The 21,472-nt window shown below is 35.6% G+C and overlaps 1 protein-coding gene and 2 pseudogenes across 1 annotated transcript; 1 reads left to right on the forward strand and 2 right to left on the reverse strand.

Annotated features, from left to right (window-relative positions):
- Positions 1–10,872, reverse strand: part of LOC139885870 (elongation factor 1-alpha-like) — a 49,044-nt pseudogene extending 38,172 nt beyond the window's left edge.
- A 1,162-nt stretch (positions 10,873–12,034) lies between these two features.
- LOC139885879 (serine/threonine-protein kinase PEPKR2-like) lies at positions 12,035–16,150 on the reverse strand (annotated as a pseudogene).
- A 944-nt stretch (positions 16,151–17,094) lies between these two features.
- On the forward strand, positions 17,095–18,912 carry LOC139885888 (uncharacterized). The gene has a single exon (XM_071869647.1). It carries the CDS (start codon positions 17,095–17,097, stop codon positions 18,910–18,912), a length of 1,818 nt encoding a protein of 605 aa, XP_071725748.1.
- Positions 18,913–21,472: the final 2,560 nt, after the last annotated feature.

Raw genomic sequence — 21,472 nt, forward strand, 5'->3', positions numbered from 1 at the left:
AAAATCTTATCATGTATTACATGATACACATTTTTTTTAGGTTATAAGTATCACCATTTCTAGTTCATTTTCTAACCTCATTTTTAGTTAAACACACACTCTTTCACAACCCTTAAAACCCTTAATCAATTCAGCAAAGTTTCCAAGAAGATCTAGCTTCAAAAACCATACTAAAACACCATAAGAAAACCATACAAAAACACTTCAAGAAAACCCTCCAAGAACACCAACTTACTACCAATCTTTCATCCACTTCTATCACCCTTTTGATTCTAGCTTCTTACTTCTCTTTTACAGCAAACTTATCCAAGGAACTTGAGGTAGAATCTATGTTCATAACCTTATTCGATTCATATATATATAGCTATCTTATTTTGTGGTACAAAAGTTTAACAACAAGAACATAGTTTGAATGTTTTCAAACTTGTTTGCAAACTAAATAGATCCTTCTAACTTAACTTTTAAAATACTTCAAGACCTGTAATATAACTTATGTATATACTAATTTAACAAGGTAAAACTTGGTTTTTCAAAGTATAAGTATTTTTAGAAAAATGGTCATTAAATGATTTTGTTGTAACAAAAATGTTTAACTTCATATGTTTCACTAATGTTTCACTTATGCCGTATGATTTTGAATACAAACCAAGGTATTTACAGTTCATAGTCTTAAAGAAGAACTCGATCCAAGAAGATGGCAATTTGAATCAACGAAAACGGATTTGTAACGAAGAAACTATGACCGAAACAAAATTGGTTATCCTAGATCATTTCAATTACGGGATCAATTGGAAAAAAATGATATAAATCACATATTTCTAAGATAACATGATATTTTATATATATGTACTTATAATTCAATTTTATATGGTTCAGGATCACCCGTAAACAATACGAGAAGATTAATCATAAGATCCCGTGTTTGTACGCAACACGTCATTTGACAACACCGGTACTTTATGTACGCAACACGTCATTTGACAACACCGGTACCATGGGTCAAGATTAATCTCGACCAATACATATACGATGGGGTTTTATTTATTTCGTTGGGGGTTTTGTTTATTGCGGGTATATTAAACATCTAAAAATGAACCATTAAAAATTGAATTACTAACATCGGAATGCTAACTACGGACTAAGGAAATATTCAAAATATTAAAAGTATAACAAGTATATATATATATAACGTTTGTTTTAAAATGAAAACATATTGATATATTATATATGGATAGGTTCGTGATATCAACCGGAAGACCGAGTCAAATTATTTATATCATCAAGACAAGAGTGAGTATATAGTCCCACTTTTAAACTCTAAATATTTCGGGATGAGAATACATGTATTTTATGTTTTACGATATGGACACAAGTAACTGAAAAATATGTTCTACGTTGAGTTGTACCACTGGCATACTTCCCTGTAGCTTGGTAACTAATATTTACAGCGGTATTGTAAACGCGAATCCTGTTGATAGATCTATCGGGCCTGACAACCCCAACCGGACTGGACGACCAGTATTCAACGGTTGCACAGTACTTCGTTTTGTGACTACACTTGGTACGGTGTAGTAAGATTTCATATTAAAGGGAATATGCGACGTGAAAATGTTAAGTATGGTTACCAAGTGCTCAACCACTTAGAATATTTTTATTGAAATGTTTATATACGAAATCTTGTGGTCTATATATATATATTGCTGCGCACTAAACCTATATCTCACCAACTTTATGTTGACGTTTTTAAACATGTTTATTCTCAGGTGATAATTAAAGCTTCCGCTGCATTATGTTGAATCTAAGCAGGATCATGCGTACTCATATTTGTGTCAAAAATAAAACTGCATATCCGAGGACGTGTGTTGTAAAATATGCTAGAAATCGTGTTGTTATTATCATTTGTAAAGTTTGTAAGTCGAAGATTATCGTTAAACGATAATCATCTTTTTATTGTCTAAAGCTTGTAACAAAAATAATGGTTTGGTTTGTAATGTATAATATATGCAGTTTTCCTTTTTAAAAATGTCGCATATAGAGGTCAATACCTCGCAATGAAATCATACGTTATCTAACACGTTCTTATGGTTAAGGACGGGTTATGACAGCTAGCCTTTTAACGGACGTATGTTATTTGAGTTTAAGACACGTTGGTTTGCGTGTATTAAAACGAATGGGGTAATTATCACTATAGCGTTAAGTTTAGTTACCAGGGTGCTCTGTTACGTAGAATCTATTGATAAACTTTTGATGAAATCTTGTGGTCTATCTTTATACATGTTTATGACTCGAGCAATTAAACCTATAACTCACCAACATTCGTGTTGACTTTTTAGCATGTTTTATTCTCAGGTCCTTAGAATGCTTCCGCTGTGATGTGCTTGTTGCCTGCATGGAGTCTCTCATGCTTTGTACAAAGTTTATTGCATTCAAAATAAAACTGCGTTGTGTAATAAATAATTGGACTGTGATGTCAACCTATAAATTAAAGACTTATGTATTTCGGGGTTTTGCTTATACCTAAGCACTTGCCCACATGTTTATAACTTTCTATGTTTAGAAAGTCACTTATTTTAATGAATGCAATATTTTATCAAAACGTATCATATAGAGGTCAAAACCTTACTGTGGAATCAATGATTAACGTGTCGCGTCAATAGCGATTTTGACGGGTCGTTACAGTTGGTATCAGAGCTTGAGGTCATAGGGAACCAGAAATTACATTAGTGTGTTTAACTGGTAATTGTTAGGATGCATTAGTGAGTCTGGACTATGACCATATTTGTTTTTACTGATTTTTGCTTATCATTTGGTCAAAAATATTATATGTGATATATTTATATGCTAACGTAATTGTTGTTTCAATTATGTGATAGATGACTTCCTCTAATCCTATCATTTTGTACGACTCGGAATCGGACACTGAATCTATTCTATCCACAACTGAAAAGGACGTTCCAATACCTATTAAAGAAGAAATTGTGTTAGCCGGGGAATCTCAACTCCCGGTAAACCCAGAGGAGGTTCCAGCTCCACCCAGCTTTAGTTTTCCGGAGCCACAGTATCGTTGGCATGGACCCATGATCCCTGGAGTAAACGAGGATCGTCCATTTCTAAACAAATATGGACATTGGTCCAGATATACCGCCGACGGGCGGGTTGTGCCGATTACGCCTGGCAGATTTCGGTTCATGACCACCGGTACATATTCTTGCAGTTCGTCATCATATTCTCCTACACATGACTCAGACAGTTCGTCATCAGACGAGATCAGTAAGGAGGAGGATTTCGCTAATGAAATAAAAGAGATCACTAAGGAGAAATTCCAACTTGCTATAGATAATAAAAACAACCACAATAATAAAATGTCCTTAATTATTAAAAAAGAACAGGACCATTCGATCCGTAACCACCCTTATTGTATTAAACCCACTGAGGCAACGGGTACCTCAAAACCCCAACTAAAAATAAAATACACTGCCAGAATGTCTGTCGGACCATGTGCACACAAACAATTGGCAGAGAGAACCAAATGGGAAGAAGTTTCTGATAGTTCTGAATAAACGACCTCGCAACCATAAATCTTCCATGCGCTATTTTATTGCTTATGTGTGCTACTCTATCTTGTTATGTAAAATAAGCATATGTAAAATATCAGTATTGTATGGTATTGTATTATTTTGGTTTATTAATAATAAATGCATGGAATGATTATTTGTATTATTACTACTTCTTATTATTATTACATAATAATGTAGTAACTCGCTATAATTTTTCATAGTGGAATATTATTAGGATATTAGTAGTTAATTCCTTGTACTAGCTATTATGTATGAACTTAACGGGTAGGTAATACCCTAGAAATAATTATAAAACGCTAATAAGAAGAAAAGGCTTTTATAATAATCGGTTCATATTATTAATATGCTACGATTAACTATTGACAACTCATTTTACCTATAATATTCTATATGATTAAATTATATCTGTTGTGTTTATTGAAGAAACATGTCTCAAATGTCGGATGCTGAGTTTGAGCAACTAGTCGAGAAACGTGTGAATGAAAGAATTGCTGCAGCCGAGGCAGCAAAAGCAACAGCCGAAGCAGCAGCAGCCGTAAACACAAACTCACGAAACGGATGCTCATACAAAACTTTTCAAGGATGCAAACCACAGACGTTTAGTGGAACCGAGGGACCAGTCGGTCTAACCCGATGGTTTGAAAAGATAGAGTCCGTTTTCAAAATCAGTAATTGTGCGAACGGAGACAAGTCAAAGTATGCTTCGTGTACGTTGCAAGACAGTGCACTTACTTGGTGGAACAATTATGCTAAAGCAGAAGGAATAGATACGGCATATGATATCTCTTGGGAAGAACTGAAAAAGATGCTAATCGAGGAGTACTGTCCTCAAAACGAGATCAGAAAAATGGAATCTGAGTTACGTAATCTGAAGGTTATCGGCGCGAATCTCAATAACTATGAAAAGCGTTTCATGGAACTAGCCTTGTTGTGTCCCGAATTGGTGCCAAACGAGAAACGAAAGATAGAAATGTATATTGACGGTTTATCGATCAATATCAAAGGAAATGTTACATCGTCCAAACCGAATACGATGCAGGAAGCCATGACAATGGCACACCAACTCATGGACCAGATCACAGAGAGTTCGATTAAGGCACCAATTACCGAAGTCAAGACAACTGAAGGAAAGAGGAAATGGGAAGACTATAAGGGCAAAAGTACTCACCTGAAGAAACAAGAAACTTTTAAAGGTAAACAAGATGGGGCAACTGCAAGTCCAAACTATAAGGGACCCCATCTGTTCTGCAAAAGATGTTACACACATCATGCAGGTTATTGTCAAGTGGTCTGTGATAAGTGCAACAAGAAAGGACATGTGGCGAAAGATTGTTATGCCACCGTTTCTGAAGTAAAGACAAAATTGACCGATGTCAAGAAATGTTTTGGATGCGGGAAGTCTGGTCACTTTATAAATCAATGCCCTGATAAGGAGAAGAACAAAGAACCCGCGCGTGGGAGGGCATTTAATGTTAGTGCCAGTAAAGCACGTGAGGATCCTAATCTTGTCACGGGTACGTTTACCGTTAATAATCAACTAGCTTCTATTATGTTTGATACGGGTGCTGATAGAAGTTATATGTGTAAAGACTTTAGTTTTAAACTAAAATGTGCATCATTACCTCTAGACGATAAATATACTATTGAATTAGCTAATGGTAAACTGATAAAAGCCGATAAAATTTGCCATGGTTGCGAAATGAATCTCGCTGGTGAAACCTTCAAAATTGATTTGATACCCGTAGAATTAGGAAGTTTTGATGTAATCGTTGGCATGGACTGGATGTCTAAAACAAGAGCGGAAGTTGTTTGCGCTGAGAAAGCAATCCGCATCTCTCGTAAGGATGAAACGTCATTAATGATTTATGGGGAGAAGAACAACTCAAAACTGAACTTTATCAGCTGTATGAAGGCCCAGAAACTTATAAGAAAAGGTTGTTATGCTATTCTGGCACACGTAAAGAAGATCGATACTGAAGAAAGAAGCATTGATGACATGCCGGTTGTAAGAGAATATCCCGGAGTATTTCCAGAAGAATTACCGGGGCTACCTCCACACAGATGTGTAGAATTCCAGATTGATCTCATACCAGGAGCTGCACCTGTAGTCCGATCTCCATATAGACTTGCACCTTCAGAAATGCAAGAATTACAAAACCAGTTGCAAGAATTATCGGACCGTGGATTTATTCGTCCTAGTTTTTCACCTTGGGGTGCTCCTATTCTGTTCGTCAAGAAGAAGGATGGATCTATGAGAATGTGCATAGATTACCGAGAATTAAATAAATTAACGATCAAGAATCGGTACCCATTACCGAGGATTGATGATTTGTTTGATCAATTGCAAGGATCAAGTGTTTATTCTAAGATTGATCTACGCTCCGGATATCATCAGCTGAGAGTGAAGGAAGAAGATGTTCCTAAAACAGCGTTCAGAACCCGTTACGGTCACTATGAATTTTTAGTCATGCCTTTTGGATTGACTAATGCTCCAGCAGTATTCATGGATCTAATGAATCGCATCTGTAGACCGTATTTAGACAAATTTGTCATTGTTTTTATCGACGACATATTGATTTACTCGAAGAACAAGGAAGAACATGAGCAACACTTAAGACTGGTACTAGAGATACTCAAGAAAGAAGAATTGTACGCAAAATTTTCGAAGTGTGATTTCTGGTTACAAGAAGTACAATTTTTGGGCCATGTTGTCAGTAAACATGGAATTAAAGTTGACCCCGCCAAGATCGAAGCCATTAGTAAATGGGAAACACCGAAGACTCCAACATAAATCCGCCAATTCTTAGGTCTTGCTGGTTACTACCGAAGATTCATTCAAGATTTCTCTAGAATTGCCAAACCCTTAACTGCATTGACTCAAAAAGGAAAGAAGTATGATTGGTCCACAGAACAGGAATCCTCATTCCAGTTATTAAAGAAGAAGTTAACGTCTGCACCCATTTTGTCATTACCGGAAGGAAATGATGATTTCGTGATCTATTGTGATGCTTCACGCCAAGGTTTAGGATGTGTATTAATGCAGCGCACAAAAGTCATCGCATACGCCTCACGACAACTAAAAATTCATGAAAAGAACTATACGACGCACGATTTGGAACTTGGAGCGGTAGTTTTTGCACTCAAAATATGGAGACACTATCTATATGGCACCAAGTGTACAGTGTACACCGACCATAAGAGTCTTCAGCATATTTTTGATCAAAAACAACTCAATATGAGGCAACGTCGCTGGGTAGAGTTGTTAAACGATTACGATTGTGAAATCCGTTACCACCCTGGAAAGGCTAATGTTGTAGCTGATGCCCTAAGTCGAAAAGAAAGAGTAAAACCTCTTAGGGTCCGAGCTTTGAATATTACAATTCGTACTGATCTCACAAAGCAAATTCAAGCAGCACAGTTAGAGACTTTAAAAGAAGAAAATGAAAAAGGCGAAATGAGCAGAGGGTTAGAAAAACAGCTTGAAGTAAAAGCCGATGGAACCCTGTATTTTGCTGATAGGATATGGGTACCAAAACATGGTAATCTAAGGCAACTAGTACTAGATGAAGCACACAAAACGAGGTACTCAATTCACCCAGGAAACGGGAAAATGTACCACGATCTCAAGAAGTTTTATTGGTGGCCTAATATGAAGACAGAAATTGCTACTTATGTAAGCAAATGTTTGACGTGTGCAAAGGTCAAAGCTGAGCACCAAAAGCCGTCAGGATTACTGCAACAACCAGAAATTCCGCAGTGGAAATGGGAAAGAATAACTATGGATTTCATTACGAAATTGCCAAGGACTGCAAGTAGTCATGATACTATTTGGGTGATAGTTGATCGTCTAACTAAATCAGCTCACTTTCTACCAATAAAGGAGACAGACAGTATGGAGAAATTAGCACGCCTATATTTGAAGGAAGTAGTTTCCAGGCATGGTGTACCCATCTCTATCATATCTGATCGCGACACCCGATTCACATCACGTTTCTGGCAGTCATTACAAAAAGCATTGGGAACTCGATTAGATATGAGCACCGCTTATCACCCACAGACAGATGGTCAAAGTGAAAGAACAATACAAACATTGGAAGACATGTTACGGGCATGCGTAATTGACTTTGGAACCAGTTGGGATCGACACTTACCGTTGGCAGAATTTTCATACAATAACAGCTATCATACGAGCATCAACGCAGCGCCATTTGAAGCACTTTACGGTAGAAAGTGCAGATCTCCTATATGTTGGAGTGAAGTAGGAGAAAGACAACTTACTGGACCAGAAATTATTCACGAAACCACCGAAAAGATCATTCAAATACAACAGCGATTGAAAACGGCCATGAGTCGCCAAAAGAGTTATGCTGATGTAAGAAGAAAACCGCTAGAATTTCAAGTGGGCGACAAAGTCATGTTGAAAGTGTCACCCTGGAAAGGCGTTGTACGATTCGGTAAACGAGGAAAGCTAAGTCCTAGGTACGTAGGACCCTTTAAAATCACCGAAAGAATTGGAACAGTTGCTTATCGATTAAAGCTACCGCAAGAACTTAGTAGTGTTCACGACACTTTTCACGTGTCAAATTTGAAGAAATGTTTAGCTGAAGAGGATGTCGTAATTCCTCTTGACGAAATACGAATCAATAATAAACTCCATTTTATCGAAGAACCTGTTGAAATCATGGACCGTGAGGTCAAACAATTAAAACAAAGCAAAATACCGATAGTTAGGGTTCGTTGGAACGCAAGACGAGGACCCGAGTTTACTTGGGAACGTGAAGATCAGATGAAGCAAAAGTATCCACATTTGTTCACTGATATCGCTCATGAAACAGGTACTACTCAAAATTTCGGGACGAAATTTTCTTTAAGGGGGAGGTACTGTGATGACCCGAAAATTTTTGACTTATTTAAACCAATTCTCTATACGATTTATTATTTTAACACGCTAAACAAAGTCTGTTAGATTGAGTCTCAAAATTTTAGAACTGTTTCATATATACAATTACCTTTGATTACTCTCGACGATTCATGAACAATTATATGTATGTATATATATATGTACAAGTAAAAACGACTTTCCTACAGTAAAACTCTATTTGCTACAGTAAAAATTACTTTGCTACAGTAAAACACTATTTGCTACAGTGAAACCGTATTTTGCTACAGTGCTACAGTGAAAAACACTATTTGCTACAGTGAAACACTATTTGCTACAGTGAAACACTATTTGCTACAGTAAACACTATTTGCTACATTACCACTATTTGCTACAGTAAACACTATTTGCTACAGTACACTATTTGATGTCGACGAACTAGCAAACAAAAATAGAAAAGGCGGCCATGCGATCGCATGGCAAAAACACTGAAAACTCATGCGATCGCATGAGCTACAGTAAATCGAAAAGTACTATAAAAGGTCAGTTTTGCTCGACGATATTTTTCATAAATATATCTGTAACTTAAGTTTTAATTTATAATTATAATTATAATTTAAGTTTAATAATAATAAAGTATATTCGAGGGTGTTTTAATTCGGGTTTCAAACCGCTTTAAGCTAAGGAAATATTGGGTATTGTTCGGGGTATTGTTCTTGAATCCAAGGCCAACCATACAGTCGTCTACCATCATTACGTCTACGCAATTTGCCAACAATATTGAGTCTCAATATTGAACTGTGAGTTATAGATCCCTTTTTAAATACTTTAAATATTTTTGGGCTGAGAATACATGCAATTTATTTTAAACGCGATAAGACACAAGTACATACTAAATTCTACACTGAGTTAAACCGAAAATCCCTTAGCTTTGGTAACTAGTAGCTGCCAGTACATAGGATATGGACTGGTGGGCGCGAATAATTGTATATGGATCCATAGGGCTTGACATCCCCGTCCGAGCTAGAGCGCTAGCCTTTTAACGGACGTATGTTATTTGAGTTTAAGACACGTTGGTTTGCGTGTATTAAAACGAATGGGGTAATTATCACTATAGCGTTAAGTTTAGTTACCAGGGTGCTCTGTTACGTAGAATCTATTGATAAACTTTTGATGAAATCTTGTGGTCTATCTTTATACATGTTTATGACTCGAGCAATTAAACCTATAACTCACCAACATTCGTGTTGACTTTTTAGCATGTTTTATTCTCAGGTCCTTAGAATGCTTCCGCTGTGATGTGCTTGTTGCCTGCATGGAGTCTCTCATACTTTGTACAAAGTTTATTGCATTCAAAATAAAACTGCGTTGTGTAATAAATAATTGGACTGTGATGTCAACCTGTAAATTAAAGACTTATGTATTTCGGGGTTTTGCTTATACCTAAGCACTTGCCCACATGTTTATAACTTTCTATGTTTAGAAAGTCACTTATTTTAATGAATGCAATATTTTATCAAAACGTATCATATAGAGGTCAAAACCTTACTGTGGAATCAATGATTAACGTGTCGCGTCAATAGCGATTTTGACGGGTCGTTACATCTTGGAGTGCGAGACGTAAAGGCTTGTCTGATGGTCTTTTTGGTTCGCTCACGTTGTCCAACGCTTCAAGAAGAGTTGGGCCTTTGTACCTGCCAAGATTGGTTGACCTTTCGATCATGTTGTCCCCTTCAAAACCGGAAATTGGAACAAATGCGATTTTTTCCGGGTTGTATCCAACCTTCTTAAGATATGATGAAACTTCCTTTACAATTTCATCGTACCTAGACTTGGAGTATTTGGGTATAGTAGCATCCATCTACAAAAATACATAATATTAATATTAATATAAATATAATATAATTAATTAATATATATTATAAGAGGTTAAAAGACCCAAAAACTGATACAAAAATAAGGTGTTTAGGGCTGGATTCTCAACATGTCAACCCAATACACACACTTTCAGGTCAATTTAGGTAAAAAGGTTAACCCATCAAATCAAAATAAGTTTTAGAAGTTATTTATATAATGATTAACATATACCATCCTTACAGACATTTTTTCCCCAAAAACTAACTAGTTTAATTTCAACATGTAAACCCGGCCGGACCCGAATTGTCTACAGACAAACAATTCATGTCGAATTTTAACCTGTTAATCGAAATGGGTCATGGTCGAGTTGGGTACTTTTAGCCCACCAAACTGAATGTACCCAAATTGCCACCCTGTATATATCATCTTAATCTGTAAATATAAAATGCAGTATTGAGTATTTCATGAATAACTTCATACCTTGTTGCAACAACAGATCATTTGTCTGACACCAAGAGTAAAAGCAAGCAAAGCATGTTCACGAGTCTGCCCATCTTTCGAAATATGAAATATAAATTTTATATTTCATATTACTCAAACTATCAGTAACTTGTGCATTGTGTATGCTTACTATTACTAATATACTAGCACCCGAGAACTATATGCCTTAAAACGGATCTCACCACAAATACGCAAAAACAAAACTAAATACTAACTTGGCTCGAGTTCATCTAACCAAAAAAACAAAGTTTATATGTATATCATTATACAGAATCAGTTCTGTTACTCGTGTTGTTTTGTTTTGTTGAAATTTCAGAATTAAACTCATTAGACTCTGAGTTTTTCATGATACGCAACCTCTTAACCGAGCTGAGAAACATCTCGAAATCAGTTAGTAAAACAAATGTCAAACTATATCCAAACAAATTAGATGTCAAAAACGAATGGGTCGGGCAGATTTTAAAATGGGTCTAATGGGTAATTTTGATACATATCAGATTAGTTGGATTGACCTAGAATTGGTTTCGTCCACAAGTCTTGATCTTTACTTTATAAAAACATAATGAGTCCAATATGATTACTAAATTCATATTATTTTCATATACATAAGATGATTTCAGAGGTTTATGCATCGAATATATGTTTTATGTGACTTTATACCCATTTGACCTTCAATCTGGGTCAGATTGACCTTCAATCTGCCTACAGTTTGACTTTCAATCTGGGTACAGATTGACCTTCAATCTGGGTACAGATTGACCTTCAATCTGTGCACAGATTGAATAGTTTGGTTTTAAGTGCTAATGCTTTTAAGTTATTACTTGTAGTGTATTTTCCAGTAGGTTGGTATTTTGGTAGTCTGGCAGCGGTCTTGAATATCTTTTCGTTCACGACTCCAGTCTGAAACCAAAGAAGATGAGTGTATAAGGTCAATGATGAAAATACAATATATACATGAGCCACAGTACCATATTTAGGGACTTTTTAATACATTATTAACAACTATTAATACAATATATATATGATGAGTGTATTTAATTTCTTTAAAAAGACACTTCCATTACAGCCTGTGCACATGTTCTGTAGCAGTTCAATCAATCTTACAGATTTAGGGACTTTTTAATAGAACACAAAATAAATTTTTTTTTTTCAATCACTATAGGACTTCTATAGATTAATAAAACATTATTAACAACTATTAAATGAAATGCAAGCAAGATCAATAAGTATAAATCACTAATATGGAACTAAAAGGGAAGAACAAAAGTGTACCATTTGTGATCCTCACTGCTAAGCCAAAATCTGCAAGCTTTATCTTCCCTGTACTCGTTAAAAGAATATTTTCAGGCTTAACATCATGATGATTGATGAACAACACCCATATCATGACAATACTTAATCACCATCATCAACTCCTTAAAAATATTCGCAGCCCGTTGCTCAGAATATCGACCTTCTTTAGTCATCTGATCAATTAACCTACCACCCGAACACAACTCCATCACTAAATGAAACAACTCAGGTTCTTCATAAACCGCCTTCAACGTTACAACCCCAAAATGCCCCGATAAATGTTGCATAATCTCAACTTCCCTATGAACAGTTTCCTCCCCTTTCACCAACGTTTTACACGCAAACTCCACACCAGTAACCCTACACCTACACAACCAAACAGATCCAAATTTCCCTTTCCCAATTGTATCACCCTTAATATAATCTTCAACAATCTTATTCTTCCGACCCATTTGGATTGCTACATCAATGCACCCAATCTTTCTTTTAATCCTTGTACCCGATAAAACTAATGATGATGTGGCACATGGTGGTGCAGTAGCTGCAATGTAGTGACCCGAACTTTTCCATGTTTATATATATTAATTGAGATTGATATTTACATGATTAAATGTTTCCAACATGTTAAGCAATCAAACTTGTTAAGACTTGATTAATTGAAATATGTTTCATATAGACAATTGACCACCCAAGTTGACCGGCGATTCACGAACGTTAAAACTTGTAAAAATGACATGACGATATATATATGGATATACATATGGTTAACATGAGATTATGATAAGTAAGTATCTCCATAAGTATATTAACAATGAGTTATATACATATAAACAAGACTACTAACTTAAGGATTTCGAAACGAGACATATATGTAACGATTATCGTTGTAACGACATTTAAATGTATATATATCATATTAAGATATATTAATATATCATAATATCATGATAATATAATAATTTAACATCTCATTAGATATAATAATCAATGGGTTAACAACATTAATTGAGATCGTTAACTTAAAGGTTTCAAAACAACACTTACATGTAACGACTAACGATGACTTAACGACTCAGTTAAAATGTATATACATGTAGTGTATTTAGATGTATTAAAATACTTTTGGAAGACTTCAAGATATATATCAAAACACTCATACTTAACGAAAATGGTTACAGTTACTTTCCCATTCTTTTCTTTCATCAAGAATTCTAGTCGTATTCTTACCCGTATTATACACAGCTTCAAAACGTACTTACTATGGGTATATACCAATAGGAACTAGCATGGGATTCCACTCTTGATTATGTCATGTATGACTAATCAATTTTAACTTCTACCATGAGCTAGTCAACTAACTAGAACTCCTTTTAACCCCACTCACCACTCACCAATTACCACTCATCATTCACTCCATTTCACTTCCAATTCTCTTTCTAATTCTCTCTCAACACACCCACACTATTATGAACGTATTTTTCCAGTAGTTAATCATCATCTTCATCAAAAATCACTTCAAGAATCAAGCTATAATCATCATAGGAAGAACACTTCAAGAATACTTCAAAAATCCCTTCAAGTTTACTAATTTACTTCCAAGCTTTCTAATCCATTCCAAGTAATCATCTAAGATCAAGAAACCTTTGTTATATATAGTAGGTTATCTTTCTTATTCAAGGTAATATTCATATTCAAACTTTGATTCAATTTCTATAACTATAAACTATCTTAATTCGAGCAAAAATCTTACTTGAACTTGTTTTTGTGTCATGATCCTACTTCAAGAACTTTCAAGCCATCCAAGATCCTTTGAAGCTAGATCATTTCTTGTCACTTCCAGTAGGTTTACCTACTAAACTTGAGGTAGTAATGATGTTCATAACATCATTCGATTCATATATATAAAACTATCTTATTCGAAGGTTTAAACTCGTAATCACTAGAACATAGTTTAGTTAATTCTAAACTTGTTCGCAAACAAAAGTTAATCCTTCTAACTTGACTTTTAAAATTAACTAAACACATGTTCTATATCTATATGATATGCTAACTTAATTATTTAAAACCTGGAAACACGAAAAACACCGTAAAACCGAATTTACGCCGTCGTAGTAACACCGCGGGCTGTTTTGGGTTAGTTAATTAAAAACTATGATAAACTTTGATTTAAAAGTTGTTATTCTGAGAAAATGATTTTTATTATGAACATGAAACTATATCCAAAAATTATGGTTAAACTCAAAGTGGAAGTATGTTTTCTAAAATAGTCATCTAGACGTCGTTCTTTCGACTGAAATGACTACCTTTACAAAAACGACTTGTAACTTATTTTTCCGACTATAAACCTATACTTTTTCTGTTTAGATTCATAAAATATAGTTCAATATGAAACCATAGCAATTTGATTCATTCAAAACGGATTTAAAATGAAGAAGTTATGGGTAAAACAAGATTGGATAATTTTTCTCATTTTAGCTACGTGAAAATTGGTAACAAATCTATTCCAACCATAACTTAATCAACTTGTATTGTATATTATGTAATCTTGAGATACCATAGACACGTATACAATGTTTCGACCTATCATGTCGACACATCTATATATATTTCGGAACAACCATAGACACTCTATATGTGAATGTTGGAGTTAGCTATACAGGGTTGAGGTTGATTCCAAAATATATATAGTTTGAGTTGTGATCAATACTGAGATACGTATACACTGGGTCGTGGATTGATTCAAGATAATATTTATTGATTTATTTCTGTACATCTAACTGTGGACAACTAGTTGTAGGTTACTAACGAGGACAGCTGACTTAATAAACTTAAAACATCAAAATATATTAAAAGTGTTGTAAATATATTTTGAACATACTTTAATATATATGTATATATTGTTATAGGTTCGTGAATCAACAGTGGCCAAGTCTTACTTCTCGACGAAGTAAAAATCTGTGAAAGTGAGTTATAGTCCCACTTTTAAAATCTAATATTTTTGGGATGAGAATACATGCAGGTTTTATAATTGATTTACAAAATAGACACAAGTACGTGAAACTACATTCTATGGTTGAATTATCGAAATCGAATATGCCCCTTTTTATTAAGTCTGGTAATCTAAGAATTAGGGAACAGACACCCTAATTGACGCGAATCCTAAAGATAGATCTATTGGGCCTAACAAACCCCATCCAAAGTACCGGATGCTTTAGTACTTCGAAATTTATATCATATCCGAAGGGTGTCCCGGAATGATGGGGATATTCTTATATATGCATCTTGTTAATGTTGGTTACCAGGTGTTCACCATATGAATGATTTTTATCTCTATGTATGGGATGTGTATTGAAATATGAAATCTTGTGGTCTATTTTTACGATTTGATATATATAGGTTAAACCTATAACTCACCAACATTTTTGTTGACGTTTAAAGCATGTTTATTCTCAGGTGAATATTAAGAGCTTCCGCTGTTGCATACTAAAATAAGGACAAGATTTGGAGTCCATGTTTATACGATATTGTGTAAAAACTACATTCAAGAAACTGATTTCGATGTAACATATTTGTATTGTAAACCATTATGTAATGGTTGTGTGTAAACATGATATTTTAGATTATCATTATTTGATAATCTACGTAAAACTTTTTAGACCTTTATTTATGAAATAAAGGTTATGGTTTGTTTTAAAAATGAATGCAGTATTTGAAAAACGTCTCATATAGAGGTCAAAACCTCGCAACGAAATCAATTAATATGGAACGTTTTTAATCAATAAGAACGGGACATTTCATGCAATACCAGCACGCCTACTCCTACAAGATCCGTTTTCATCATCACTACTGAAAACCACATCTTCCTTACAACACCTTCTTTTTAACCTAACATAATCTTCTAAAGAGTAATGACACTTAAGATTCGATATCAATGACTCCGAATCACCAGTTGATTCCAACAATTCTTTTTCTTCTTCTTATTATTATTGTTGTTATTGTTATCAGTACCCAATAGGTCACTTCCTTTTCTCTTCTTCCTCATCAAATTTTTTAAAAACTTTAATAAAACCTAAATAACCCAAATTTCACTTGATCCTACAAACCTTAATAAGATAAACATAAACAAAACAATTAGTATTTAGTACTCTGTATAAATTAATAAGAGAAAAGACCTTTACCTCCACAGCTCACAACTCAAAGAACACAAATGACCTTTACCTCCTGTTGCAGCTACACTTCCACAGCTCACTAGTGATGGTTTGATTGCTGCAAAACCAGTTAAACTTTTGGAACGAAAGATAATGAAGAAGGACAATAGAGTTGCTGTGTATGGATTGATTCAATGGCAGAACGGCACAACAGAGGATGCAACTTGGGAATTGTTGGAGGAATTGTTGATTCGATTTCCAGAATTTGAAGCCATTCTTGTCGATTCTTGAGGGCAAGAATCGTTTAAAGGGGGAAGTATTGATATAGATATGAATTAGGGGTGAACGTTAGGTTTAAATCAGAGACACGTGCCTCTCACGTGAGTTGTTTAAATGAAAGGCACGCGCTATACACGTGATTTCATCTCCTTCGTGAAACAGATGGAAGTCAAACGTGAAGTCAACGCTCACTCAATTCTGTTAATTTCTGTTAGTCTGTTCCAAATTGGTTAGGCTGCAAGTTATATGTAGCATAGACGATTAGTTAGAAGATCAGTTTTTTCTGTTGTAACTCTCTTCTTCTCTGTAATCTTTTCTTATTCAATTTCAATGAAAACATGAACTTAACTCCATTGTTCTTTCTATTCAATAGAACTTTCAGGTTAAATTCGATTGTTAACTCCGATTTCGATCCAGGTTAACATATCAATTGGTATCAGAGCTACGATCTTGTAGCAATTTGATTCAAATCAAGATGGTGAATACTCGTATCAATAATGACATCATGCCGGAAGTGGTGTAAACTGCAATTGCACAATTGACTCAGGCGATTCAAGATATGGCTGCAAAATTCAATACTAGAATGGATGCAATGTCTGGATCACTCAATCACAAAGTAGACGACGTGGTTCTACAACAGCAATATTTGACTACAGAAGTCAATAAAATCAAAAATGGGGAAATAAATCATCAAAGGGGTGTAGGACAACAATTAACTCGGTTGACTAAGTTGGATTTTCCCAAATTTGAGGGAGATGACGTTAAAGGATGGTTGTATAAATGTGATCAATACTTTGTAGTTGATCACATTGAAGACGAAGACAAGATCAGGATTGTTTCAATCCACTTGTTGAAAAAGGCTCTTGTTTGGCATCAACAATATGTCAAGAAACATGGACCAGATATCACATGGGTTGATTATCAAGAAGCTGTACTAAAAAGATTTAATGCCAGTGTAGAAGATCCAATGGCTGAAATCAAGAACTTAAGGCACACTAATTCATTGCAAACCTACAATGATGAATTTGAAGTGCTCTTGAACAAGGTGGATATCACTGAGAAGCAATCAATAAGTTGGTATTTGGCAGGGCTACAAAAGGAGATAGAAATGCCAGTGAGAATGTTCAATCCCAAATCCCTGGAAGATGCTATGAGTTTGGCTAGGATGCAAAATGAAGCAATAACAATCATCAAGAAAAGGCATACACCTATCCTATCAACTCCAAAAAACAATGGCAGTGGGTATAACTCTAAACCTTCTTACACTAACAGCTCCTATACTAAACACACTTATGCACCTGCAACTACTGCACCCTTGACCATCACAAATACGCCACATAATCCTGTAAGAACTTCAGGACAAGTAAATGGTAGGAGACAGTTAACCCAAAAAGAAATTGAAGAAAAGAGAGCTAAAAACTTGTGTTTTTACTGTGACCAAAGATATGTACCTGGGCATAAGTGTAGTGGTCAGTTGTTTTCTTTAGAGGTGTTAGAAGATGAAGGTGATTGTACAGAGAATGAAATTGGTGAAGAAATTTTAGTACAGGAAGAAGATGGTGAAGGTGAACCAAGTGTACAATCACAGGATAATGCACCCTACATATCACTTAATGCACTTACTGGGGTTAGTGATTATCAAACTATGAGAGTCACATGTCAAGTTAATAAAACTGTGGTTCAAATCTTGATTGATTCAGGCAGCACTCATAATTTCTTGGACATTAATGTGGCTAAGAAACTTGGTTGCACAATTAAAAAAGGAGATACCATACCAGTCATGGTTCCTGGGGGCAACACAATGTATAATGCTAGTGTATGTGAAGCATTACAATGGCAAATTAGTGGTGAAACATTTGTAAGTGATATGTTAATACTACCAATTGGTGGTTGTGAAATGGTTTTAGGTATACAGTGGCTTAAGTTGTTGAGTGATATAGTATGGAATTTTGACCAACTCAAGATGACATTCAATTATGCTGGGCATAGGGTTGAATTAAGAGGTAAGAGGGCAAAAGTTCAATGGGTTAAGGGTAAACAATTGAAAAAAACTATATCATCACAAGCTCAACTCAATGCTACGGCAGTTTGTGTCTATCCAGCTCAAATGTGGCATATCTCAGCTGAATTATCACAAGAATTTGAAGGTATTACAAAGTTATTAGATGATTACAGTGATATTTTTGATGAACCTAAGGCATTGCCACCTAGAAGGCAGTGTGATCATAGGATTCCATTATTGGAAGGCTCACATCCAGTTAATATTAGGCCCTATAGGCACCCACCATCACAGAAGGATGCTATTGAAATAATGGTAGTTGAGTTATTAGGCAATGGGTTATCAGACATATTCAAAGCCCATTTGATTCACCTATAGTGATGGTTAAGAAAAAAAATGGATCTTGGAGGATGTGTGTGAACTATAGAGAGCTCAATGCTAAGACTGTGAAAGATAGGTTCCCTATACCTATCATTGAAGAGCTTATTGATGAATTAAGTGGTTCTAAGGTATATTCTAAGTTGGATCTGAGGTCAGGGTATCATCAAATAAGGATGTTTGATGATGATATTCCAAAAACAGCCTTTAGAACACATGAAGGACATTATGAATTCCTAGTGATGCCATTTGGGTTAACTAATGCTCCTTCTACATTTCAAGCTTTGATGAATGAAATCTTTAAACCATTCCTGAGAAAATTCACCTTAGTTTTCTTTGATGATATACTGGTTTATAGTAAGTGATGCAGATGGACCAGAGCAGCTATTGGGCATGTGCACTCGAAAGCCCATGACTTTGGCAGATTACATGTGGGGCTTGGATGGCAAAAGCTAACAAAGGAAAGAACTGGAAAAAGGGACTCGGCTAAGGCACAGAAGACTCTTTCTTATGTTTATCTTTATTTCATGTTTATCTAGTTTGTTGCTATTTTCCTGCTAGTAGTTAGACTCTTTTATACTAGCTTTTTGGTTGTGGTTGAACTCAATTTTTGAGATTATTATTTACGTGAAATAACAAGTTGCAGCCAACTTGCGTGCTATTTTAATTTGTGTGTTACGATTGCTTGTTTGGTCACGATCAAGACATTATTTGGTATCCAAAATTCAGGCCTTGACCAAACTATGTATCGTGGTGATCCACATCGAAGAGGAGACTATCGTAGAACCGCCGATCGAGGCAACGAAAGTGACTATCGCAGATACGCAGGACGAGGAAGAGATGGTGATCCGCGTGACGCAGAAATCGAACGTTTAAACAAGCGTATTGCCGAGTTAGAACTTAACCAAAATCAACCTCATTATGATTCAGAAGGGACAGAAGATCAGTGGGATTTTAATCCCTTCGCTGATCAATCAACGGGTTATCGAAGGGACTTTCACGATGATCCTTTACGAAACCTAGGTATGAAAGTTGAGATACCCGAGTTTGAGGGGACGATGCAAAGTTAAAGAAATCCCAGAACACTTGAAAGTTAAACTAGTAGCAATCAATCTACGAAAACATGCCTCACTTTGGTGGGATCATGTTAAGAAAAACCGAGTTGCTGAACGTAAATCAAAAGTTGAAACGTGGGACAAAATGAAACGATTGTTACGGAGGAAATTCTTACCCGATAATTATCACCAACAAGCCTATCTCGACTACCATAACTTGCAACAACATTCATTAAGTGTTGAGGAGTTCATCCATGAATTCGACAAGTTGAGAATGAGGTGTGGTGCCAATGAAGATGATGAGCAGGTTGTGGCGAGATTTTTGGGTAACCTTAACCCCGAAATAGCTAATGTTGTACACCTCCAACATTACCTGTCCTACAAAGATGTTTGTAAGCTTGCACTTAAAGTCGAGAAACAACAAGGGAAGGCTAAGGTGCCTTTCAACAGGACCATGGTTATCCCGAAACCCAAACCTACCCTCCCTGATCGACAAAAATCTGAAACACCACCCAAACCTGCAAACCAAACCAACAACACTCGAGGTATTCGCTGTTTTAAGTGTCAAGGTATTGGACATTACTCTCGTGAGTGTCCAAATCAGCGGGCCGTTACCATTTGGGAAGACAACACACCTCAATATGACACCGATAGTGAACATGAGGACAACGAGCTTGGTCAGGAGGAAAATAATGAATATATTTATCCCGATAAGGGAGAGGCATTAGTTGTTCGTCGAGCACTCAATACCAGTGTTGTTAACTCGCATGATGAATACTCATGGCTTCGCAATAATATTTTTCGTACTAAAGTCACGACAAAGGGCAAGGTGTGTACTATGATCATTGATGGGGGTAGTTGTGAAAATGTTGTGTCCACCGAAATGGTTTCTAAGCTCAGGTTAAAGGCGGTTGAGCATCCTGAGCCATATAAGCTCACGTAGTTACGAAAAGGGAACCACATCACTGTTAATAAACGATGCTTGGTACAATTCTCGATAGGAAAAAAATACAACGACGAAGTATGGTGTGAGGTGATCTGTGATGACCCGAAAAATTTCGACTAATTTAAACCAATTCTCTATACGATTTATTATTTTGGCACGTTAAACAAAGTCTGTTAGATTGAGTCTCAAAATTTTAGAACTGTTTCATATATACAATTACCTTTGACTACTCTCAACGATTCATGAACAATTATATGTATGTATATATATATATATGTACAAGTAAAAACGACTTTCCTACAGTAAAACCCTAGTTGCTACAGTAAAAATTACTTTGCTACAGTAAAACACTATTTGCTACAGTAAAACACTATTTGCTACAGTGAAACCGTATTTTGCTACAGTGCTACAGTGAAAAATAGTATTTGCTACAGTAAAACACTATTTTGCTACAGTAAACACTATTTGCTACAGTAAACACTATTTGCTACAGTAAAACACTATTTGATGTCGACGAACTAGCAAACAAAAACGGAAAAGGCGGCCATGCGATCGCATG

This window comes from Rutidosis leptorrhynchoides, chromosome 1 (assembly GCF_046630445.1).
Source record: "Rutidosis leptorrhynchoides isolate AG116_Rl617_1_P2 chromosome 1, CSIRO_AGI_Rlap_v1, whole genome shotgun sequence".
NCBI lineage: Eukaryota > Viridiplantae > Streptophyta > Magnoliopsida > Asterales > Asteraceae > Rutidosis > Rutidosis leptorrhynchoides.